Here is a 25,320-nt window from a genome sequence, read left to right as displayed (position 1 = left end):
GCAGCAGGGAGCTTGATTGACAGGTGATCTGACCAATCATACTTCTCCATCTGCCATTTGCGAATGGTCGCAAATACATGACATAGGTCACATTTTCAGGTCGAAAAATCCGGAATTCTGGATTAATCCGGAAAAATCACATCCCTGTTAATGGTAGTGTAAAACAACACCCTTTTTACCTTGTCAAAAACAGCTCTGTTCACAGCGAGCCATTTTGGTGCATTGCCCTTTAAATGCTAATGAGCTCTGCTCACCCCACCCCTCTTATCCGTTCTCTGAGAGATTGTAAACTTTAGCTGCATTTAGTCGTGGAACTTGCTAACTAGCACATTATTAGGAAAGGTGATATGCAAAGACTCATAAATCCTTATACTCACTTCTTCTGTAGGTGAAGCTAAATCACAAATCATTCGCGCAAACATGGACGCATTTAGGTAGCTGGTGGGGCGCATTCCCTTCAAAAACAAAAGTAATTCTCTGCGTCTTCAGTAGCTCAGATGTCGGGAGTAAATGACAACTGCTATGTTCATTATTACATCCAAAAACAAAACACCTCAATCACTCAATCAGAGACATTCTTGTCTACTCCTGCTCTGTCGTCGAAACAATGGTGGAAGGTTTACAGCTTAGGATCTAAGGTAAGACAGTCGTGTCAATCAACAATTGTGGGAGGGGCCTTAGTCAATGTGACATCACACAAGAATCTGAGGAATGGCTTGATTTGAGAAAGGTTATGATTTATAGAGATTGGAAAAAAAAAACTGGGTGGATTTTTTTTCATTATAGGGTGGATGTGTACACACACTGCCAACACAACATTTATGTTTAAACAGCATGTGAAAGAGAATCTTGCATCCAATGACCCCTTTAACCTGTAACATTTAAGTATGAATGGCAGCGACACAGTAATTGTGTATCTGCACTGTTTGCATACTGTGATGGTGACAGTGTGCTAACTGTGAGTCTAAATCATCTGCAGAAGCAGTGCTGGCCTTATATCATACTCTTCACACTTTTAAAACCGATTAGTTACACTTCTGGGTTTGTGTCTGTTTCACTGGATAAGCTTTAGACACCATCCTTCAGGTGCTGGTAAAACGTGGGTACTTCCAGGCAATTTATAGCACTCTGAAAGCCCCATAATTCCATGCGCAGGGAAAAAGTTGGGTTTGTTGATCAAAGGCCTGAAATGATTAGACTGATAAACACTGGATATGCTCCAAAACTCAGTTTCCACCCTGACCAGAGTTTGTTGAATGTTGTCTTTACGTCTTTCCTTCCGGGTGGCTTTAGTGTTTAGTGGAACAAATTGCCATGGGCATATACACCCCTTGTTAACCTGTTTTTGTGGCATTTGACTCTGCATTGCATATGAGCCTTACATAACGTCAGTTGATGCTGCACTAATCTGCTGTCCCAGGATTAAATCTTATGACTAATTTGGCTTGACTGCTTGAGCGTGATGGAGAAAAACTTTCACAGATGGGGTTTGCATACGTGTTTGTGTTTGCGTTTGCAAGACTGGCCCTGTATGATTTGTCATTGTTCTACTGTTTCAGGCTGTTTTCAGCTGGAAGTGTGGAGGAGATCATGGCGAACCTTAAGAAAGATGGCTCTGCATTTGCACTCAAACAGACTGAGGTGGGTTCAGGGATGGTGACTAGACAGTATACAGTTGAAGTCAAAAGTTTACATACACCTTGCAGAATCTGAAAAATGCTAATTATTTGACCAAAATAAGAGGGATCATACAAAATGCATGTTATTTTTTATTTAGTACTTACCTTAATAAGATATTTCTCATGAAAGACGTTTACATATAGTAGAAAATAATTGTTGAATTTATAAAAATATGCCTGTTCAAAAGTTTACATCCCCTTGATTCTTAATACTGTGTTGTTACCTAAATGATCCACAGCTGTTTTTTGTTTTGTTTTGTTTTTTTTGTTTTTTTTTTGTTTTGCGATAGTTGTACATGAGTTCCTTGTTTGTCCTGAACAGTTAAACTGCATGCTGTTCCCACAAATTCTGTGGTTTTTCAGCATTTTTGTGTATTTGAACCCTTTCCAACAATGACTGTATGATTATGAGATCCATCTTTTCACACTGAGGACAACTGAGGGACTTAATACTTAATAGCCGGGGGTGAAAACTTTTAAAACTGAAGATCAGGGTAAATTTCACTTATTTTGTCTTTAGGAAAACATGTAAGCATCTTCTGTAGCTTCTGAAGGGCAGTACTAAATGAAAAAACATGATATTTAGGCAAAATAAGAAAAATATACACATCACTGTTCTGTTCAAAAGTTTACACCCCTGACTCGTAATGCATCAGGTTTTTTTCTGGAGCTTCAGTGAGCATTTGAACCTTCTGTAATAGTTGCGTATGAGTCCTTCAGTTGTCCTCAGTGTTAACAGATGGATCTCAAAATCATAAAGTCATTGTTGGAAAAGGTTCAAATACACAAAAATGCTGAAAAACCAAAGAATTTGTGGGATGTGAAGGATTTTTCTGGAAAAAAGTAGGCAGTTTAACTGTTCAGGACAAACAAGGGACTTATGAACAACTATCACTAAACCAGTGTTGTTTTCGTCAACGATGACGAAATCATTTCGTTGACGCAACTTTTTTTCATGACGATAACGAGACGATGACGAGATAAAAATGGCTCTTTGATGACTAAAACATGACGAGACGTGTGTGAGTTTTCGTTGGCGAGACGAGAATAGACGAAAATGTTAGTGGGTGGTCCGTCAGATTTAAAATGCACGACATTTCTGCTTATTGTGCATGCCAATTAAAACCTAAGAAGTATCTGCCGCTATGGCAAGCCATTTTAGCATTAAATACTCTTTGCCATAATAGTAGGCTATGGCAAGCCGTTTTAGCATTCTATCCTTGTTTGGTTACGCCCACCACCTGGCGTGCAGCGCACAACGTGCTCAACATGTCACATTGTTGTCACTCAGACAGACAGACGATTAACCATGATGGCGGCAGTTTGCACATTATTTCAAATATATGTCTTATGTCTAAAACCATTCCTTCATTATTGTAATTATTGGTGAAAATAGTCGATCCGGAAGCCCACATTGTGTTGAACTATAGATCTGCTATTTTCACAACTTATAAGTGACACTACCCAACAGCAAAATACTTACTGACCTACATTAATTTGTTAAAAGACTACTTTCCCCCCTTTTTTTTGACTAAAACTAGACTAAAACCTTTATGACTTTTCGTCGACTAAAATTGGACTAAAACTATCACATATAGAAGTGACTAAAATGTGACTAAAGCTAATAAGCATTTTAGTCCAAAAGACTAAGACTAAGACTAAATCTAAGATGGTTGTCAAAAACAAAACACTAAACAAAAAAAAACAGCTGTGGATTGTACAGGTAACAACACAGTATTAAGTATCAAGTGTATGCAAACTTTTGAACTATTATTTTCTCTGGTGGACTATATGTAACATCTTTTATGTGAAAAGTCTTACTCAGGTCAGTACTAAATAAAAAATAACATGCATTTTGTATGAACCCTCTAATTTTGGTAAAATAACTAACATTTTGCAGATTCTGAACCACTGTATATTTCAAATTAATATAAAACAGGTTGTATTTCAAATGTCATTTTGCATTGTTTATATAAAAAAAGTAAAATTATATCTCATACTTTGTCCCTGCGATAAGGCGAGATGTTTATTCATTCTAACTCCCACATGCAAGTGATGTTTTTATGAACCTCATAAAATGACATGGCAATAGAGAAAGTCGTAGCAAGGTTTGGTTTATTGTTTTTCATACAGGAGTGTGTTTCCATGTCCTGCTCCTGCAGCTGCGTAAAACCTGTGATGGTTTCTGGGATATTTGGCGAGATAAACAGAATGAGCGCATATGGCTTCTCATTTGAGGTCTGCGTGCTCTCTGCTGCATGCAAACCCTCTCTTCTATTGCGTAATGTGCCCTGAATCATATTATACCTCATTAGTATTTCAAAGCCATTCTGTTGTTCCTGCCATAGCACTACTTTGCCATGCATCACTTTGTTTAGAGTGAGCTGTAGAAAGGAAATTGATGTTTCACACAGTGACGTTTTATTGTTGAATATTTACACTTGCTGTTGCTCAGTGTATGTGTGGACTATTATTCGAGTGAAATTCTGTTTCCTCTTATTGTCCTTTCATGATCTAAACAAAGTTAGAATATAAATATCCACAGTACCTCATTATACTGTATTATACAAAGTGACACTGATATAAACAGAACATGCCATTTGAATTGAATGTGAGGTTTTATGACCAAACAGGTCATGTAAGGTTCGCTCCAAACACAAGGCTGTTTATGGACTGGTTCTCTGCTCATGTGGGGCCTCTTTTTATCAACAGTACACTTGGCCATTGCCCTTGTGTAACCTCCTGGTTCATACTTTTTGGATATGTGTGGACTGTTTTATGTCTTCCCCAGCTCACTCAGTTTTACTTATTTATTATTTTATTTTATTATTGTTTTTTTTAAGTAATTTATTGATAATCAACAGTTTACAGAAAAAATTTAAATGATTTTGTTTACCCAAAACAACACATTTTTGCAGTTTTTGTTGATTAAAAAAAAATCTGAATGCTCTCTGTTGGCTTTCATGTTGTGAAATAAAAATCTGATACTTTGTTGATACAGTCAGATATTTAAAATGCAATTATTTAATTATGCATTATTAAATTTGAGTTTTTGTATTGGATTTTGCAGACTCTGGCCAAAATGTCCCCAACCTCACTGAAGTTAACTTTCAGGCAGATTCAGGAGGGAGCGAGAATGAGTTTGCAGGAGGTGTTGGTGATGGAGTATAGACTCTGTCAGGCTTGTATGGTATGTAATGCAATTTTCTATAAGTGCAGTGCTTTATCATTTCATTACCTAAATCAAATCAGAAATCTCAGAGCCGTGTTGGCACATTTTTCACATGACAGTTGTTCATTTAGGAAAGTATTTGTGTTATTCGTGTCATGAGTTTTCACTCTTGCTTTGCAGAGAGGCCATGATTTTTATGAGGGAGTCAGAGCGGGTAAGATGAAAATTTTCATCTTTTCTTCAAAAATTCACATATTAGTTCCTATTGATAAACATATATAAAAATATATATTACTTTTAAGTCATGGTTTGAAATTTGAATTAACCCTTGTGCATTGTTTCAATTTACAACCTTTCGTTATGTTTCGTGGCTGAAAACAGCCACTACTTTAAACTGCTGTAAAAATGTATCAGATAAATATTTTTTTCAAATTTTTTTGCATAAATCTATTAATCAATCTCAGTCCTGCTCAAAAATACTAAATGTTTAAAAAAAATTCAGGATTTTAACTCTTTAATTGCCAAATTCCTAAATGATGTCACTGATTTTGGGAAAAAAAAAACACAAAATTACTAATTTTCAATATAAAAGGTAATTGTGGCCTGGATTTTTTTTTTACCTTTTTAACAGTCTTGGACATGTGAAAGATTAGTGAGAACATTGGCTTTCATGCATTGTTAGTTTTGGCGCAGCATCAGATTTTCATTTTTTCTCCCTCATTTATTGTTTGTGGCTGTTTTTGCCCCATTGACTTCCATTATAACCACATTTTTTGATTGCAAAGCCATGACACCATATAATGCTGAATTCTTGATTGTTTGTGGTTTTCCCTGTTGGGAAGGGGTCAAATTTGTAAATTGTACTGTTGATTATCAGTTGGCCCCATTAACCCTTTAGATAGGCCTTTGCAAAAAAAAGCTTAGTTTTACATAGAGTTCTATGGAGTATAACGACATATTATAGTGTGCGTGTATGTATGTGTGTGTGAGCGTGTGTGAGTGTGTGAAAGTGTGTGCGAGTGTATGAGAGTGTGTGTGAGTGTCTGTGAGTGTGAGAGAGACCTCTGTGCACCTTGATACATCTCAGAAAATCAAAAAAAGCACCTCAGCTCTCAGAACCATATGGTAAACAAATACATAAATATACTTTCTTTATTTTTGTTTACTCCATGTCGTTCTGAGAGCTGAGGTGCTTATTTAGATTTTCTCAGGGGTATCAAGGTGCACAAAGGTCTCTCTCACACTTTCACACACTTTCACTCACTTTCACTCACTTTCACACACTCACACACGCTCACACACACATACATACACGCACACTATAATATGTCGTTATACTCCATAGAACTCTATGTAAAACTAAGCTTTTTTTTGCAAAGGCCTATCTAAAGGGTTAATGGGGCCAACTGATAATCAACAGTACAATTTACAAATTTGACCCCTTCCCAACAGGGAAAACCACAAACAATCAAGAATTCAGCATTATATGGTGTCATGGCTTTGCAATCAAAAAAAGTGGTTATAATGGAAGTCAATGGGGCAAAAACAGCCACAAAACAATAAATGAGGGAGAAAAAAAGAAAATCTGATGCTGCGCCAAAACTAACAATGCATGAAAGCCAATCTTCTTACTAATCTTTCACATGTCCAAGACTGTTAAAAAGGTAAAAAAAAATCCAGGCCACAATTACCTTTTATATTTAAAATTAGTAATTTTGTGTTTTTTTTCCCCCCAAATCAGTGACATCATTTAGGAATTTGGCAATTAAAGACTTAAAATCCTGAATTTTTTTTAAACATTTAGTATTTTTGAGCAGGACTGAGGTTGATTAATAGATTTATGCCAAAAAAATTGAAAAAATATTTATCTGATACATTTTTACAGCAGTTTAAAGTAGTGGCTGTTTTCAGCCACGAAACATAACGAAAGGGTAGTAAATTTGCCCACAGTGTACTGTTGAGTTTTTGAAAAATTTCAAAGCATTTTCCCAAAATATGTATCAAAATAAGATTAGTCACCAAAAATCATTCCATTTGCTTTAACAGAGAAAAAGTTGTGGCCAAATTAAGACTCAACAGCACCCCTCAGTGGACGAAAACGTCCCTAACAACACATAAGGGTTAAGGAACTGGCCACAATCATAGGATGTTGAATTAAATTTAAATATGTAACCTTGAAGAGTCATTTTCTCTTTGTGAATTTAAATTCAAAGACATTCAAAATTTTGTAAATCTAGGAAGTCTAGTGTTCTGCCACAATAATCCATGAAATAATGTTTGTAATTTACAAAATGTAACATTTACACACATACACTACATCTACTAAGTTTTTGAACAGTAAGATGTTTAATGTTATTTAAAGTTTCTTCTGCTCACCAAACCTGCATTTATTTGATCCAAAGTACAGCAAAAACAGTAAAATTGTGAAATCGTTTTACTACATTTGATAACAGTTTTCTATTTGAATATATTTTAAAATGTAATTTATTCCTGTGATTTCAAAGCTGTATTTTTAGCATCATTACTTTAGTCACATGATCCTTCCGAAATCATGCTAATGTTTTGATTTGCTGCTCAAAAAACATTATTATTATTATTATTTATTATGTTAAAAAACAGCTAAGTAGAATTTCTTCAGGTTTCTTTGATTAATAGAAAGTTCAGAAGAATAGCATTTATCTGAAATAGAAATGTTTTGTAACATCATAATTGTCTTGATCAGCAATTTTGATCAATTTAAAGCATCCTTGCTAAATAAAAGTATTCATTTCTATCATTTTCTATAATCCATGTACTTTGGTTCAAATGAATGCATGCTTGGTGAGCAGAAGAGACTTCTTAAAAAAAACATTGATGAAATGTTTCTGGAAGTGTCCAATATGAGGTGTTCATGACAGTATGTTTATTGATAATTCATATTTGTGTTAAAACTACTGTACATTTGAGAATATGGGTTTCTTTGGACTTCCATTTTAAATTTAAATGACAATTCCACATCCTGTTTACTTCCTTCAGGAACTGAAATTTTAAAGTCATTCTTAAAATTCTGAATGAATGCATATGAAAAAAACAAACAAACATGAGTAAAGGTTAAATTACACGTCTGTACATTAATTGTTAATGTTAAGAATTATATAATCTAATAATGTCTGTTACTGGTAGGGTTTTACCTAAAATAAAAGTGCCTCTGCAATCATGCAGTATTCTTAGCCAGCTCCATTCACGTAATTTTTCCCAAAACAACCCCAGAGAAAGGTCAGTCCATAACTGACAGATTTTTCCCTCTCTACTTGCAGTGTTAATCGATAAAGACCAGAGTCCAAAGTGGAAACCTTCTACCCTGTCTGGGGTCTCGGAGCAGGCTATAGAAGAATGTTTCAGCTCCCTGGGTGAAAGAGATCTTAAACTATAAAAAAAATCCCCTTTAAAATCCTGTAAGTTGCTTTCACAAACTTCTGAAATTTATCAAAGAAATCTGCATTGTTATTTCTGTCAGCATAGCTGACGAATGCAAAAATAATCCTGCTGCTTACAGCTCAAGCAAACGTTCTTCTGAGACTGAGACAGATTTGCTGATGAACAATGCTTGTTTCTTAAGGAAATGCAGAGGTTTGGGGAGTTTTCTTTGTGCCATTCCACTGGGAAATGGCATTAAGAGTAAGCTAACAATTAAGAGCAGCCTAGTCATATTTTAAAGGGAAAGTTCATCCATAAATAAAAATTGTCATTTACTTACATTTGCTTATTTTTTGTGTTAAACTTAAAAGAGGTTCTATAAATATTACACTTTTGAGTTCTGCAGAATTAAATGACAGCAAACAGGTTCAAATTACACTAAATTGAGAAAATAATGACAGAATTTTCTTTTTTGGGTGAACTATATGACATTACAAATTTACAGCAGTGCTGTTAGGGTGAATTTTGTGGGCTTGCATACTTTTTTCATCCATACTGTGTAATTATTTGTGTAAATCCTGTGGAAAGAGAATGGCAGACACACTTTTTGCACATGCTGCAATCCATGATTAACCCTGACACAATTCAGTTTAGTGGGATTAAAGTATTGTCATGTGATGCATAATATGACTGCCATTAACCACACTGTTTATTACACAAGCAGATCCACTGACCTAATCTAGTGAGTACCAAGCCTGACAGAATAAACCTGAATGATTTTAAGACAACCGCAATGCTTTGAATTCAAATTATTCGGTTCTCTTTGTTCATTTAACTATGTGGATGTTCATAAATAGTGTGTGACCTATATTTATGCAAAAACAAAACATAAAATGATTGTTTTGTATCTCTGTTTTTGGTTTTGATAGTAGGTTTGGCCTAAAATGTCAATGTGCCCACAGTGCATCTCAATAAAAACAAGTGTTAAACAATCTTCTGCATTCATTGAAGTAATTAGCTAATTCACAGTCAGCATGAAATAGCAGACCAGTTAATCTACTTACTAGTGTTTTTTGTTAAAGCATTGCTGATACTTAGGGTTAGGGATTTAAACAAGCACCCAACTGCAGTAGTAAAGTCTGGCACTCGAGTTGTTCCATATTGTTCTACAGAACAGATATTAATGGTACCTCAAATCATAATATTTTGCAGGGAGTATCGCTATTACTTTTTGAAGCAATCAGCCTTATGGTTTTCACTTGGTGGGTAATAAAACAACATTAAAGTTCTCATAGACCTACATTGAATGAGTTCATTTTAAAGGATTAGTTGAGTCCTGAATTAAAATTCTGATAATTTACTCACCCCTGCGTCATCCAAGATGTCTGTCTGTTTTCAGTCGAAAAGAAATTAAGGTTTTTAAGGAAAACAGTCCAGAATTTTTTTCCATATGGTGGACTTCAATGGGGATCAACGAGTTGAATGTCCAAATTGCAGTTTCAATGCAGCTTCAATGGGGACTACACGATCCTAGCCAAGGAATAAGTGTCTTACCTAGCGAAACGATTGGTCATTTTCATTAAAAAAAAAAAAATTGATGTAGTTTTCAACCACAAATGCTCGTCTGCATTATGTAATCACATTGGAAAGATCACGCATGGCTACTGTGCATTCACACCGCCGCCGGCGAGAGCGTCAAAATTCGCTCTGGCCGAATGCTTGGTCTTGTATTTAAAGCGGCCGCAAAGCAAACAAGCATGTCGATCTTGTGCAGACTGACCACAAGTAGGGTGTAAGTTAACCTCATTAAATATTTTAAATGTGAAAATAAGAAATTGAATGTAATTGTAGTTACATGTTTGCTAATAAAATAAACCAATTAAAAGCCATTTCTGTGGTGTGGCTTTTGTGTTCATGGTTAAGTGCTAGTCTAATTTCAACATAATAGGAGACATTTACTAGCCTTGGTCTTTAATTAACATTAACATGAATTTGTGTGCGGCCTACATTGCAAACCGTCTTGGTTGCAATTGGTCAAAACGGTGTTGTTTTGAGAAAAACAAGCATTCTAGCAGGAAAATGTTGCCTATAAATAGTGCTGCGCGCCTTTTTAAATTCACATCATGATGGAAGATCAATTTGTTGCGTTTGGTGTGGCATTGCTCTACCTGCAGAGAAGACGTCGGAGATTGGTATGGGTGCATGAGATTATGGGGAAACCCGCCACAGCAATAATTAACTTCTCCTCCATTTTCCTTGGGAACTAATGTGGCGGGAACCAAAGTTTACAGGACTGCGTTCTTTGGAAACCTCTCAAGCGGTGAACTTCTACATTCCGATTGGCTCCCGCCGAGCCACGCCATAGCTCATTACCATAAAGTTGACCTGCTTCAACTCTCCCCGACCCCCACACCGTCCAAAACACGCCACGCCGCTTTTCGCTGGAGCTCGCCGCCAGCTCACATTGAAAATGAATGACTTCCGGCCACTTTGACGCTCTCACTGGTGGTGGTGTGAACGCACAGTTAGCTCTTCTTCTGTGTACTTCAGTTAAAAAAGGTTAGGGTACGGTGAAAAACTCACCTCATTTTCTCCTCCAACTTCGATACTGGATCGATACTTCCACCTACGTCATGCGTGAACTTTCCAACGTGACTACGAGCATTTGTGGTTGAAGCATATAATTATGTACCTTTTTTTTTCGAAAATGACCAATTGTTTAGCTAGATAAGACCCTTATTCCTCATCTGGGATTGTGTAGAGCCCTTTGAAGCTGCACTGAAACTGCAATTTGGACTTTTTCCCCATTGAAGTCCACTATATGGAGAAAAAAACTGTTTTCCCCAAAAACCTTAATTACTTTTCGGCTAAAGAAAGAAAGACATGAGCATCTCGGATGACAAGGGTCTGAGTAAATTATCAGGAAATTTTATTTCTGGCGTGAACTAATCCTTTAAGTGCATTTTCGATGTTGTGATAAATATGAAACAGAAGGAACTGAGAAAAGGCAACAGTTGAGGTATCGACAAAGGCCATGGTTTATTTATTGGCGTAGCAGTTTTTCCCTTTTCTTTAGGTTACAGAACTGAGATTGCACAGGTTACAGGTAAATCACTTCTGTCTGAAATATACACTGAAATACAACAATTTTGGTCAGAATCATCAGCACCTTGTCAAACATTTATGAGATGACTGGAGATCCTGGTTTTGGCTGGATGATGCTGGTTGTGAAGCACTTTTTTTTGTTGTAGGTGGTTACACATTTTCAGCAACAAAATATAATCTAGTTCTATTTGGCCTTGTATCAGAATGAAATCTAATGAGATTAACAAACACCAATGAAGCCTGTACTGATTGTTCTTTTAGATACTGAGATATTCTGAAGTTCTACTCTGAGAACATATGTGCTGAAAGGCCTCTTAAATACAACTTTAAGTCCTTCTTTCATATCTTAAGATTTCATTCTGCATTTATGACTTTCCACGCAAAAGTATAACGGTCAAAGTGCAGTTCTTGCTTAATTGTCTTTGCAAAAGGCCGTAACAGTGACTACCCACATCTTCAGTGGCTTTGTCACGGAAGTAATTTTCTCATTTGTTTTCTCCATAGGGATTTGAAATTGAAATTCTTCAGTAAAGAGTTTGAAGCCATGAACCAAAACAAACAGCTTTATCAACTTTTGATTTGAAGCAAAAACACATATTGACAATCTGAATAATAAGGCAAAGGTATAACACAGTGAACCTAACTGTGAAATATTTTATGACTGAATTTGATAATGATACAATACCAAAATAAAAGATAAAAATGAAATATAACATAAGTGTTGTTGCTGTGATGACTCGTGATGAAGCATATATCATTGCTTAACCACCTCAAAGTATGTGGTATGTCTGTCTTAAAAGGTTCATACATTATCACTAAAAATCAATCTCTTTATGGAGAAAACCAATGTGATTTTACTTCCGGAACCAAACTGCTGCACTTTATCGATCTGGAGATCATTAAAGGGAATATGGCTACCTGACAGCATGGCACAACACCCAGAAGTGCCAATATCACATCAATAAAAAGCATTGGTGAGCAGCTGTTAAAACACTACCAGAAGAATAATTGTGCTTGTATTAACAATCATTAAGGACATTGGCATTTTTGGTCCGGTCTGAATTTAGTCTCCTAGTAAGGGGTTCGGCAGTCTGGCAGCACTAAGTTTGTTTTTATAACATCTTGGCCTTTTAGAATTGCATAATTGAGCTGCACTGAAGAAAATCTTCGATTAACACAATTGTTTAATGGCTTAATACACAACCTTTGAGAATCCTTTTCTTTTGAATGCATCATGAGAATGCAGGATCATTAAGATCTTTTGTAATCTATAAAAAAAAGGGTTAGTTCAGCCAAAAATTAAAATTATGTTGTTAATTACCCACCCTCATGCTGTTCCAAACTCGTAAGACCCTAATTCATATATAGATATTTTTGATGAAATATGAGAGCTCAGCTCTCTGTCCCACCACAGAGAAGCAAGGGTCCTACCACAGTCAAAGTTTAGAAAGATACCAAGAACATCGACATAATAGTCCATGTGACATCAGTGGTTCAACGGTAATTTTGTGAATCTATGAGAAAAGTTTTTGTGCACAAAAAACACACACACAAAGACGAACGAAGGTCTTACAGATTTGAAACCACATGAGGGTTAGTAATAATGACAGAAATTTAATTTTTGGCTGAACTATCTCTTTGAGAATCCATGTATCATGATAAAACAACATCTGGCCATAGTGACCACAAGGTTGTTTGTACCAGGAATTACAGTCGACAGAGCTGTCATGTCAACAAAAGGTTTGCAGTGAAGTAATGTACACTTATTGACCTCTAGAAGCCAGCACTAGCCCCTTAAATAGAATCTGTGACCTCTGAGTCGACATTCTCTAAATGTGTGATCACATTTACCATTTTTCAATAAATTTTCACAGGCAAAATCCATTTTGCCTTTTGAATTTTGCACATGGGAGAAAGATTCCCTTACAGATTTTGTAATGGGTTTGAGTTAGTCCCCTTGACTTGAATTCTCAGTGTTGACCAACAAGGATTTTTAGTTTGAAAGTCATTACGACATTATTTTTGCCAATGAAATTTCACTAATGTGACCAAGACCGATGGATGGATGAATGGAAAATAGAAATACTGTACTGTCTGATGTGCTGAGTTTCGTAAACATGAAAATACTAAAGGCAAAAAGATGAAGTTAGTACTAAACATGGTCAGGATGATTGTGGCCTTTGGACAATTGCAGACTCTCTAATTAAACGACTGGGCTTTGAGGGTAAACAAGAGACATAAAAAGATGCAGTCTTGTGGTTTAACAGCTCCATGGCTCTCTGTTAAGAAAACAGGCCCCTAAATTTGACTTTTGATGTGTAAAAACAAAAAAATGGCTGAATATTTCATGTGAATCCTTGTGGGTATAAAAAGAGGTTTTCACAGAGCAAAAGAACAGCTTCCCAAAATGACATGATCTTCCACTGGCCTGAAAGTTCTCCTTGACATACAGGAGAGGTGTGAGGTGGACCAAATCAATCTTATTCCGTCCAGCTGAAACGTTATGGCACATCACACTCAATGTAGGGGATGTCACTGTACCGGCTGTCCACCTCAGCCCATTGTTGTACTGCCCGGGCTACAATTTCCTCTGAGAGTCTCTGGGCATAGTCCAGCAGCACCGGATTGACCCGTACTGGGTCCTCCATGGAGCCGATCTCTGAGAAAACTAGAACCGCTTTCTCTCCTTGCTTTCCTGGCTTGCCATCCACTTTCTCCGACGAGCTGGAGTTCTGAGTGGGGTCGCAGTGCTTGGATTTCATGCATCCCATGATATAAATAATGTAGCATTGGTTTGAAAGCAGTGAGGGGAAGAGATGCAAAGATGGTGTAATAACCAAGGTTATATTCCCTCGGTTGGCAGTTTATAGGGTTTCGTGATGTACGGATAAGCTAACACGAGGACGTATTTCTGTACAAAGTGTAGCTGAGACACTCCAGTTGGTCAGCCATGATGTATAGCATTCTCATGGCCACCTCACACTTGCCCTGTGTGAAGAAGACGCATGGTTATTGTGAGTTATTGCTTGTCTTTGCCTGGCTAAATATATATTTTCATGATGACTATTTTTCAGTGTCTTGGCACCCTTGTCCATGACACCGTAATCACTACATCTTCACAGGAATGAGGATTTCCTTATGAGGCAGTACAAAGAAAAAAATAACTGCATGTGCTTTAATTGGCTAAAGCCAGTAGGAGGCTATAAGTCGACTATGGGATTTATTAGGGATTGCAAGTCTGGCTCATCAAACAATTTGTTTTAAATAATCAGTTAAAAAAAAAAAGAAAGAAAAGAAAGAAACGTAACACGCAAACACGTAATTATGTAATTACACAGACCGGAAAGTCACGACGTGGCACTTGACACGCTATGACAGTGTTCCATTCAAGTCAAATGTAGGTACAAAATGCTGTTCATTATAGGTTTTCTATTTATATGTGTATTATTTTTTTAATCCCAGTGCAGATTCAGATTATAATTGAATGCTAAATAGTTTGTATTTACGTTAAACGATACTACAAATCTACTCGCAGAAAATATGTGTTACAGGGTTCATACGGATATGAAATTCTAGGATTTTCAAGGACTTACTCCACCCCAAAATGAATATTTTGTCATTAATCACTTACCCTTGTGTCGTTCTAAACCCGTAAAAGCTTTATTCGTCTTCGGAACACAATTTATTTTGGATGAAAACCGTGAGGCTTGTCACTGTCCCACTGACTGCCAGGTAAATACCACTGTCAAGACCCAAAAAAGTATGAAAGGCATTGTCAAAATAGTCCATCTGCCATCAATGATATATTCTCGGATTTTCTCCAAAATGGGGCTATAGTGATGCAGATGAGACAAATTGTTGAATGAATTAGTTATTTTTATTTTCTTTGCGTACAAAAAGTATTCTCGTCACTTCATAAAATTCAGATTGAACCACAGATGGACTATTTTGACAATGCCTTTCATACATTTTTGGGTCTTGACAGTGGTATTTATCTGGCAGTCAATGGGGCAGTAACAAGCCTCCCGGTTTTCATCCAAAATATCCTAAATTGTGTTCTGAAGATGAACAAAGCTTTTACGGGTTTAGAACGACACGAGGGTAAGTGATTAATGACAAAATATTAATTTTGGGGTGGAGTAACCCTTTAAAGCACTACTTTTTTGATTTTCAAGGACTTTAATCAGAGATCTCACTTATGGTTTGACGTTTTCCACTGTTAAAAAATAAAAAATAAAGATTTGCGAAACTACTACGAAATCCGGATCTAAGACAAATGATTTGCAAGCCTGCAACAAATTCCCGATCTGAATAATGACTTGTGCACCATCATTTCAGATCAGGACTCGAAGCACGGATCGTGAATCATTCCATTGAATTGAATTATTTGCGATCCGTGTTTCGAGTCCTGATCTGAAATGATGGTACACGATAAGCAAAGTCCCAATCTAAATCAACTCATTCGCAATAGGCGACTTGAAGTCCCTATCTAAATCAAATGATTCACAATATGCGATTTGAAGTCCTGATCTGAATCAAATGATTAGCGATACGCAATCTGATTGGACCGCTTCGAAACAATGAATAATTTCATGGTTTAAATGATTCAGAGTTTAAAAAAGATCTGTTTCACTCATCACTATAGATGCTTTTTAAAATGACAAGCAATGTTGAAATTCAAAAATGAATGGCTCTTTTAATTTGATCTAGTTTTTGCTAGTGAATCGCTTAAAATGAAAGATCAAAGTCACAACTTTAAATCAACCAGAGCGATTCCAGCGTAAATGACTCACTCAATTGATCTGATTCATCTGTTCCTCTTTTTGCGTTTTCAGCCATGTTTACACGACACTGTCAGTACTACTACTGGTTTAGTTGGATAGTTTTGTGATATTAACTAAAAAAGTAATAAAAAGGCATTTTTTTTACTTGCGTCAATTTTGCGTGAAAAAAAATATGCTTGTTGAAAAACATCAACACTTCATAGATACATTGTCTTTCAATAATTAAAGCACTCTTCATGTATCTCTTCATGAATATTGCTATTTTCAGGGGTTTTCCAGGCAAGTACTTAAAACACTTTAAGCACCTTGTATAAACCCTGGTGTTAATCAAATCATTTAAAAACAAAGCGTGTACATAACATTTTACAGTACGTTTTATTTGTCAGATTTCTGCACAATTTAAATCTGCTTTTAGCCTCATCAGTGACAAAAGCTCATTTGGTTCACACTAAAATGCTCTTCCACCAGTTCTCGGCTGACTCCGAATCGGATTCAGTGTGACTCGAGAACCGCTCAGACGGATTCAGTTCGATTTTCTAACGCATCGTTTCGGTTTTAAGAACGATTGTTGGTTCAACCTAATAATTCAAATGATTCGACTCAAAAGAACGATTCGTTCACGATTCGGACATCGCTATTACAATATTTGTGTCTTGTTGCCTCATAAAACGCTGCTCCTGAGGATCTAATAACTACCAGACTTTTCCTTACAACGAAAGCCGGTGGTTCACTCCTTCCGCTGCACAGATACAAACATCGATAATTTCTCATTTAAGATTATAAATGTGTTGATAGCGTGGATTCTAAACCTACAAGCTCTGTTAATATTTTTACAACAATATTATTACTCTCGGCAATATATTCTCTTCGCCTAATACGCAAACCCGTTGTATACATCATGCACAGCAGCCAAAGACAGCCGACAGTCACTGTCTGGAAATCAGAAGTGATCAACAGTGTAATAACATCATGATAGATTATATCATGGTTGCAATGCAATGTTATATCCGGGGAGAACGAGATTAAAAAAAAAAATCCAGTTCTGTCGTTTTTCGAGTAAATTCCGTGGTCGTATTTGTGTCAAGAAAAACTCAAGGTCAAGGCCAAATGTTATTCCTGATTTTATAAAATGCACGATGATCTGTTTTATAATGTAATGTTAAAAGTGCAGGCTCCAGTGATATAATCAGTCTGGGTACATACCTATTCGTGCTGCAGGCTGTGAGCGTCAATATTATGGATATAAAAATCGAAGAAATCATTTAATCCAAATCGGAATGCTTTATTTAAAAAGAAACCTGACATTAATCCACAGTATTATCAGGCAGAAGCTTCCTTGTCTACACCAGTCTCGGTTACTCCACAGGAGAATGAGAAAGCATGGTGATGAACTTGCTCTTGTAGGGTAAGTCGGGTCAGAATTCAGCATGTGCGTCCGGAGTCCACATATAATGATGATAACATTTCAGTTTCATTCCAATGACAGGACAGCGATGCAGCTCGACAGCGCATTAATCCTGTTGTTTTTGCATTTCTCTCTGTCCATTCAAACATGGCCATCTATATGACTGAATCTGCAGCTGGGAAATTCCTCCTGTTTATTCAACAGCACACTTAGTTCATGCAATCCTTTTCTAAACATTTGTTTGTAAACTGGGTAAAATAGGTTACTGCAACACACGCAAACACAGGTTGCGCCTCAATGTGTTTTTAAATGCAATGTCGCCACCTAGTGGAATGACTGTTTTCATAGACTAATGTTTATGACAGAGGGGTTCCCAAATTTTTACGATAGGACATCCTAGAGAGGTGTAATCTATCTCCCACCAGAAACCTTTTTAGTGAAATATGAGAAAATAAACGCATATTAGTTTTTATGCTTGCCAACAAAAATGCATTGAATTTGGGAAATTATATTTTTCCACGACCTACAGTGAAAACCACTGTTAAAACAGAATTTACAAAGACACTAGTAAATTGCGAAGGTGCGTTCGCTTGCATAGTGACTGAGCCTATAGGTGAGACTTCGGTTCATTAGCCCCACTATAGGGAAATAACGAGAAGAATAACAACGTGCAGTAAATGGTTAAAACTGTTAGCACTACAAACCAGTGTGTTCATAATTAGGATAATACTTAAAAAAAAATATGATAAGACATCAAGCAGCAAAACCAGCCGTTTTGTACAGCTTAAAATAGCTGGATGCAGATGAGACTGAAAGTTTGACCCATAAAATTTACAAATGGCATGCGCCCACTCTTACATGAAGAAAAAGGTGCATACAGTCCACTAGGCTTTTTGTCATTATTTAAGATTATATTACAAATTTACCTTTCATAATTACCACAATGAACCAATGATTTTAGGAAACACAACATTTACCTCCCCCTAGGGGTGCCTTTGAAAAAAAAAAAACACTTCACACTCTAAGAATTGCACTACATTGAAAACCATCAAGCAAACAAAAAAATTTCAGGCTAGATCATTTTATATTATGTTAGGCTTTATCCTAAATCCATTAGAACTTCCGCTTCGAATCTTCAATTCTTCCTTTTTTATCTTCACATTATTAGATTGAACGGAAGATATAAGTGAAATTAAGTAAGGGATAATGCCCTGTCATCAGCTCATTATTGCAAAATGTTTCTAGACTGCAAGCAAACTCTTGTGTGGCCTTAAAAGTGTTTATTTTGCAGTAATGACCGGATGACTGCACATTATCCTGCTTATACGGCTACTTGCCAAATAAATAAATGGACATGAAATATTGATTCGAGTTGAAATTATATTATTATGTAAGAATGAAAAATGCTGAGTAGTGTGAGGGAAATCGGTTGCAGCGCACAACAGTTCTACAGTTTAGCGATAATCGATTGGGCAATCAGAATCGATTATTATAGAGTGCCGTAATAAGGGTAATTTCAGTCATGACTTATTTTCTTGCCACTATCTAACACAATTATAATTTCTAATGTAGAAGTTGTATATTATTTTTTTCTTTATATATTTTTCCGGGTTTATTATCCTTATACACTACCAGTCAAAAGTTTTTGAACGGTAAGGTTTTTAATGATTTTAAAAGAAGTCTCTTCTGCTCACCAAGCCTGCATTTATTTGATCCAAAGTACAGCAAAAACAGTAACAATTTTGAAATATTTTTACTATTTAAAATGACTATTTTCTATTTGAATATATTTTAAAATGTAATTTATTCCTGTGATTTCAAAGCTAATTTTTTTAGCATCATTACTCCAGTCACTTGATCCTTCAGAAATCATTCTAATATTCTGATTTACTGCTCAAAAACATTTATTATTATTATTATTATTATTATTATTATTATGTTAAAAACAGCTGAGTAGATTTCTCAGGTTACTCTGATGAATAGAAAATTCAGAAGAACAGCATTTATCTGAAATAGAAATCTTTTGTAACATTATACATGTCTTTATAATCACTTTTGATCAATTTAAAGCATCCTTTCTAAATAAAAAAGCCTATTAACTTCTATAATTTCTATTATGTTTATTGCTATTTTGTATAGCTAATTAGCCTATTAAGAATGATTTCTTAAGGATCATGTGACACTGAAGACTGGAGGAATGATGCTGAAAATTTAGTTTGATCACAGGAATAAAGTACATTTTAAAATATATTCAAATAAAAAGCATTTATTTTAAATAGTAAAAACAATATTACTGCATTTGCTATATTTTAGATCAGATAAATGCAGGCTTGGTGATCAGAAGAGAATTCTTTAAAAAAAAAACTAAAAATCTAACTGTTCAAAAACTTCTGATTGGTAGTGTATATGTATCATTTACTAATAACCTGTGCAAAAAAGCAGACATATACCTCAACTGCGTTACAAAAGATGTACCACAAGATGGCGTTATGTATCTTACCCACAGGCCTAAAAAAAAACTGAAGAAGCTGCGGCTATTAGGGAGTGTTGAACAAATAATATGATTTGTAATTATTCAATATCTTACTCTTAAAACTTTATATACGTCCTGAAATTACATTCCGTTGCATGGACAGAAGCTAGCCTACGAGAATTTTATCCAAACACCTCTTTGTAAAATACTACCACATAAAAATATGACATAGGGAAAATGAATGCCACCAAAGACAGGGCTTGAGATGAGTTATTGTAGCAAGATGCTCACTATATAAATAATAAATTAACCCACATTTCAAAGCTGCTAAAGCACCCTTTTACCTACGATGCTGCTCATGTCAATCAAGGTCCCTTGTATGACAATGTACTATTAAGATAAAAAATAAATAGTCTGTTGATTACGATTTTATATGCATAAATGTGCATGAATGTCACATGTAGCCTTTACATTATGCGTTTGGATAGTGAGTAGCCTAAACGCACGCATGGAAATGTTTTAATAAATGTGCGTATTTTTCATATCCATGCGCATAATTTGTATTCAAGTTCGGCTGATTCCTCCACGAGTCCTCTAAGATGTGTCATGGCTCTTTAAGAACTGCGAAAGAAGTCCAGCTCTGTCCATTAGGTTTATTGTTGCCAGCTCAGCCAATCATTGAATCTTACGACACAATAGAGTGGCCAAAGTTGCAGTATAAAAAGCCTTGCCGAATTTAAGCATGACATCTACTTGTCCGGTGCGTGGTGAGGTTCATTTCTATAGCAAATCAGCTCAAACATCGCAAACATCCTTTAGCACGCTTTGGAACATGCATTTGACACAGGTTTTAATTTCTCTAAGCGTATTAATTGCATGTGGTTCAGTGGGTCATGGAGATATAACGGCGCACCAGCAGCCTTCCACAGCCACGGAGGAAAGCGAGCAGTGTTCCACTTGTGAGTTCAGACAACACAGCAAGCTGATGAGACTGCATGCCATTAAGTCCCAAATTCTTAGCAAACTCCGACTCAAACAGGCTCCAAACATCAGCCGGGACGTGGTCAAGCAGCTGCTACCCAAAGCACCGCCTTTGCAACAACTTCTGGATCAGTACGACGTTCTGGGGGATGACAGCAAGGATGGAGCTGTGGAAGAGGATGATGAACATGCCACCACAGAGACCATCATGACCATGGCCACAGAGCGTAAGGATCGTCTATTTCTCTTTATAATGGACTAAAATAGGGTTGATATTTGGAGAGACCCTTTACGCAGTCCTTACGTCTGAATCATTTGCACTCAAAAAAAAAAGCCTATTGTGCATTAAATGCACAGTTAATGCAAAGATAGTTTTCGTTTACTGCTTTTAGGGCTTTTTGTTAATCCTTTATCAGCCTTGCTAAACCGATTTTACGCGCGCTGAACACCGAAGCGCAGCAAAGCGCACCAGCGTCGGTCAGAAGAAAATGTTTTCACCTTTACCACACGTGACATTTACAAACTGTGCGCTGAAACTGGGTCACATCATCTTTTTTTTTTTTTTTTAGATATAAAAATGTGTATTATCTTATAGACATATGTAGCCTATCCATTACTTTCTTTAATGTATAAATGTTTCCTTCTGCGTCTTTTTTGTATACATTTGCCTTTAAATGTATGTCTATAATGCATTTTATTTTGTGGGCGTAGTCAACGTTATTTCTTTAGAGCTTAATTTATTATTTCATATCAGTGCGTCATGAACCGCTTTAATATTGAAGCTGTCACTAAAAATCAATAGATTCCGTATAATCCCTCTCTCTCTCTCTTTTCTTTTTTCAGCTGACCCCATCGTTCAAGTAGATCGGAAACCGAAGTGTTGTTTTTTCTCCTTCAGTCCGAAGATCCAAGCGAACCGGATCGTAAGAGCGCAGCTCTGGGTTCATTTGAGACCGGCGGAAGAAGCGACCACCGTCTTCTTACAGATATCACGGCTGATGCCCGTTACGGACGGAGGCAGGCACATACGAATACGATCCCTGAAGATCGATGTGAACGCAGGAGTGACGTCTTGGCAGAGTATAGACGTAAAACAGGTGCTCACGGTGTGGTTAAGACAACCGGAGACCAACTGGGGCATTGAGATAAACGCGTATGACGCGAAGGGAAACGACTTAGCCGTCACCTCAGCTGAGCCTGGAGAGGATGGACTGGTGAGTTGAACTGTTGTGGTTAACAAATACGCGTTTTTACGTAAAATATAACCGCTTTTAGACAGAGCTTTGCCAGCAGTAATTGTTGTGAATGACACCTTTGACATATTATTTTTGTCTCCCAGAAAATAGTGCCAGAAGCAAGAATGTAAAATGCATATATCTTGCATATCTTAAGTGCATGTGTTAGAACGCCCAATAACCTACACATTTAGTGATTAGTGTAGTCCCTGATGTTTTAGTGAGTCAAAAACTTTATTTAACTTTATTTAACTAGAAATGAGCAGGACATTTTGTTTACACTAATAAAACAAATTAGAACTTGCAGCACTTGCAGTATATGTTCTGCTGATATCAGAAATGATCTTATGATTTGCTGGTGGCAGTAACTCCAATATGAATGAAAAAAAATCGTTAATGGCACCATTAAGCAATGAGAATCATTAAGTGGAACTGGAACCAGAATCATTAAATACATTCCGTTCTCTAATCATAACCATCATTCATTAATGGTTGGACAAAGCTACTTCATGGTCAGACCAGGAGATGGAAAGCGGCGTCAGATAGTAAAGTACCAAAAGTAAACTGAAACACTGGCTCTTTGGTTTCTTTCACTTGCAGCTCCCCTTCATGGAGGTGAAAATCTCAGAGGGCCCAAAGAGAATCCGGAGGGACTCTGGCTTGGATTGTGACGAGAATTCTTCAGAGTCTAGATGCTGCAGGTACCCTCTCACTGTGGACTTCGAGGACTTTGGCTGGGACTGGATTATTGCTCCAAAGCGCTATAAGGCGAATTACTGTTCAGGAGAATGCGACTACATGCACCTGCAGAAATATCCCCACACCCATCTGGTTAACAAGGCCAATCCGCGAGGCACCGCCGGGCCCTGCTGCACCCCCACCAAGATGTCCCCCATCAACATGCTTTACTTCAACGGCAAAGAGCAGATCATCTATGGCAAGATCCCCTCAATGGTAGTAGACCGCTGTGGCTGCTCGTGAACCAGCGCCCAGACAGGACTCGATCCGTCTCATAGACCCGGACATCTGATCACACCATCCACTATCCATTATCAGTGCTTTCCGCAAGACACTGTGCAATAGAAGGACGTTCACTCACTCTCTGGGCACTGCTTCATTTGACTATGTTTATTGTCATTTTCCTCTAAATCAGTATCTCTGCCACAGGTGTCCAGTGTTACACGGATGTACTAAAGGAACTGGGGACTGGATTTGTGAATGGACACTATTGAAATGGACGACATTCTCTGCTTTATTTCATGTTTTCACCTTGTCAGAATACTCTCATTAGGATACGCCGACAACATTATTACACAACCACTCCAAAATACAATCATTTAGATCTTTGCTGTAACAGCTGTAAGTGGTGAGCTTGTTGTAAGAAGAGTATCCAAGAGAAACAGAGAGGGACTCTTGAACATTGAACAGAGCTTGAATACAGTTATCTGACGCTACCTTCCACATACACTGCAATAAACACACCGATCGAATTGTTAATCGTAGCTTTCATCCACTACTCATCTGTCAAACAGCCCTACACACTTGAAGTATTATTGAGGTCGGCATTAGGGGACAGAAAGACTTGAAGCAGAGGCGCTGTGAATGCGGTCTACACATTGAAATGTGTTCGAGACAGAGACGTCGGAACTGTAAGAATGAATGTTAATATCACGCTAACACTCTGTCTTCAAACCACACAGTTTGCACTATGGCAGACCAATAGAAAGAATTGGTTGCTAAAAATGTTGTAAAAACTGATTTTGATATGTTTGCTAAATGTATTGTATACTTGCCATTGTTTCCATTAACAGTTGCCTTTTTTAACCACGGTTAGTACATGTATATGAACACGAAATAGCAAAAAATGTGTACAATATAAATCTATGTATCTGTTCAAACAAATAAAGGTGCTTGCTTTATATGTTTAACTCTGTTATTTCAAAGTGTTTTAGAGGAAGGGTGAAAACTGCATTGAGTTTTGAATATTTGGAGACATGCAGCTCTGTACTTGAATCAAAATCATTGGATAAAATGTGTTGTGGATGTGATCCGAGTTTAAAGGGTCTTTTTCTAAGCAAAGGTGAATGTGGGGTATTGTCCAAACTGTGTTAAGAGGTTCCTTTCATGTTGAATTTACTATCATTTGACCTTTTCATTTGTTTTTCCCGTAATGGCAGTGAGCTGCGGTGTTACATAAGCCCAAATTAACAAATCTCCCCTCTGAATAGTTCAGCGTGAGCATGCAGCAGAGTTTGCTAAAAGGACTTGTGCAGAAATGTTTTGACAGCATGGCTAATTAGACCAAGGCTTATTGGAGCCCTCACTTCCGTCCAGAAGAGGGCGAACTCAGCACTGCCGAGATCTGCTTCCTTTCCTGCTGTGAGTTGGACAGATGCCATGGAAACCAGGTGGGAACTGCTCTGAAATGAACAGAGGGTTGTGGGAGATTAAAAGTCCCTGAGCAATAACATTTCTTTCCACATTCGGGTTAAGATAATGCGGCGTGGATTGGGGATCGTATGCCACATTCAATTAAACGTGGGTTCTGAAAAGCCCAAACACCTCACATGAGCGCTCTCGAAACTATTGATAAGCGTTTTAACATCTGATAATCAGGTGCATCCCTTCGTAATTCATCCTGTTCTACATGCTATGAATCACTCTCGGCAGAAGCATGATTGATTTGTTTTCTTGTGCATCTGACTTGCAGCACCGTCCTTTGTGCCAGGTAACGGCAAGTGTATGATAAACAGGAACAGTAATGGTTTCCTTGAGTTGTTATATCTGTCACGAGGGAAACGTTTTCCTTGTCTCCTTGGCTTGGCGGTTGCCAGCACATTCCCAGGTTGACAGGGGAGGAAGCGACTGTGAGAAAATGGGAAGGCAGCGTGGCTCCTCGAGGGACAGGAGACTCTGGGGAGAAACACATAGCTCATCTCAGTCACCAGGATTCCCCATATCCGCATGAGTTGCAGGGGAGCCGGGTAGAGCCGCATGTGCTCGGACAGGAGGGAAGCACCGTGTACAAGGGAGAAGAGGGACAGCTGCCAGGTGTGGTCAAACATCTGCATCTTCACACTAACGTGCACA

At 37.2% G+C, this 25,320-nt stretch overlaps 3 protein-coding genes across 3 annotated transcripts in view; 2 read left to right on the top strand and 1 right to left on the bottom strand.

The window, feature by feature from the left end:
* hibch (3-hydroxyisobutyryl-CoA hydrolase) overlaps positions 1–9,248 on the top strand; it is a 49,048-nt gene extending 39,800 nt beyond the window's left edge. The window contains exons 11-14 of the mRNA XM_073846007.1: positions 1,560–1,641; positions 4,750–4,869; positions 5,032–5,065; positions 8,148–9,248. Coding sequence (XP_073702108.1) covers positions 1,560–1,641; positions 4,750–4,869; positions 5,032–5,065; positions 8,148–8,263 — 352 coding nt within the window. The 3' untranslated portion in view covers positions 8,264–9,248. The remainder of the gene's footprint in view (positions 1–1,559; positions 1,642–4,749; positions 4,870–5,031; positions 5,066–8,147) is intronic.
* A 2,013-nt stretch (positions 9,249–11,261) lies between these two features.
* On the bottom strand, positions 11,262–17,770 carry c8h2orf88 (chromosome 8 C2orf88 homolog). The gene is made up of 2 exons (XM_073845212.1): positions 17,340–17,770; positions 11,262–14,340 (listed from the first exon to the last, which is right to left on the bottom strand). Exon 2 carries the CDS (start codon positions 14,121–14,123, stop codon positions 13,854–13,856), a length of 270 nt encoding a protein of 89 aa, XP_073701313.1. The 5' UTR covers positions 14,124–14,340; positions 17,340–17,770; the 3' UTR covers positions 11,262–13,853.
* A 2,888-nt stretch (positions 17,771–20,658) lies between these two features.
* On the top strand, positions 20,659–24,149 carry mstnb (myostatin b). The gene is made up of 3 exons (XM_073845211.1): positions 20,659–21,222; positions 21,839–22,209; positions 22,831–24,149. Exons 1-3 carry the CDS (start codon positions 20,757–20,759, stop codon positions 23,209–23,211), a joined length of 1,218 nt encoding a protein of 405 aa, XP_073701312.1. The 5' UTR covers positions 20,659–20,756; the 3' UTR covers positions 23,212–24,149.
* The last annotated feature ends 1,171 nt before the right edge of the window (positions 24,150–25,320 follow it).

This window comes from Garra rufa, chromosome 8 (assembly GCF_049309525.1).
Source record: "Garra rufa chromosome 8, GarRuf1.0, whole genome shotgun sequence".
Classification (NCBI taxonomy): domain Eukaryota; kingdom Metazoa; phylum Chordata; class Actinopteri; order Cypriniformes; family Cyprinidae; genus Garra; species Garra rufa.
The sequence above is the reverse complement of the archived record's forward strand: the minus strand, read 5'-3'. Positions and strand labels throughout refer to the sequence as shown.

Coding starts and splice junctions, on each gene's coding strand:
- mstnb (XM_073845211.1), top strand. CDS start 20,757: ATGACATCTACTTGTCCGGTGCGTGGTGAGGTTCATTTCTATAGCAAA. Junction 21,223..21,838: donor CATGACCATGGCCACAGAGC/GTAAGGATCGTC, acceptor TTCTTTTTTCAG/CTGACCCCATCGTTCAAGTA. Junction 22,210..22,830: donor AGCCTGGAGAGGATGGACTG/GTGAGTTGAACT, acceptor TTTCACTTGCAG/CTCCCCTTCATGGAGGTGAA.
- c8h2orf88 (XM_073845212.1), bottom strand. CDS start 14,123: ATGGGATGCATGAAATCCAAGCACTGCGACCCCACTCAGAACTCCAGC.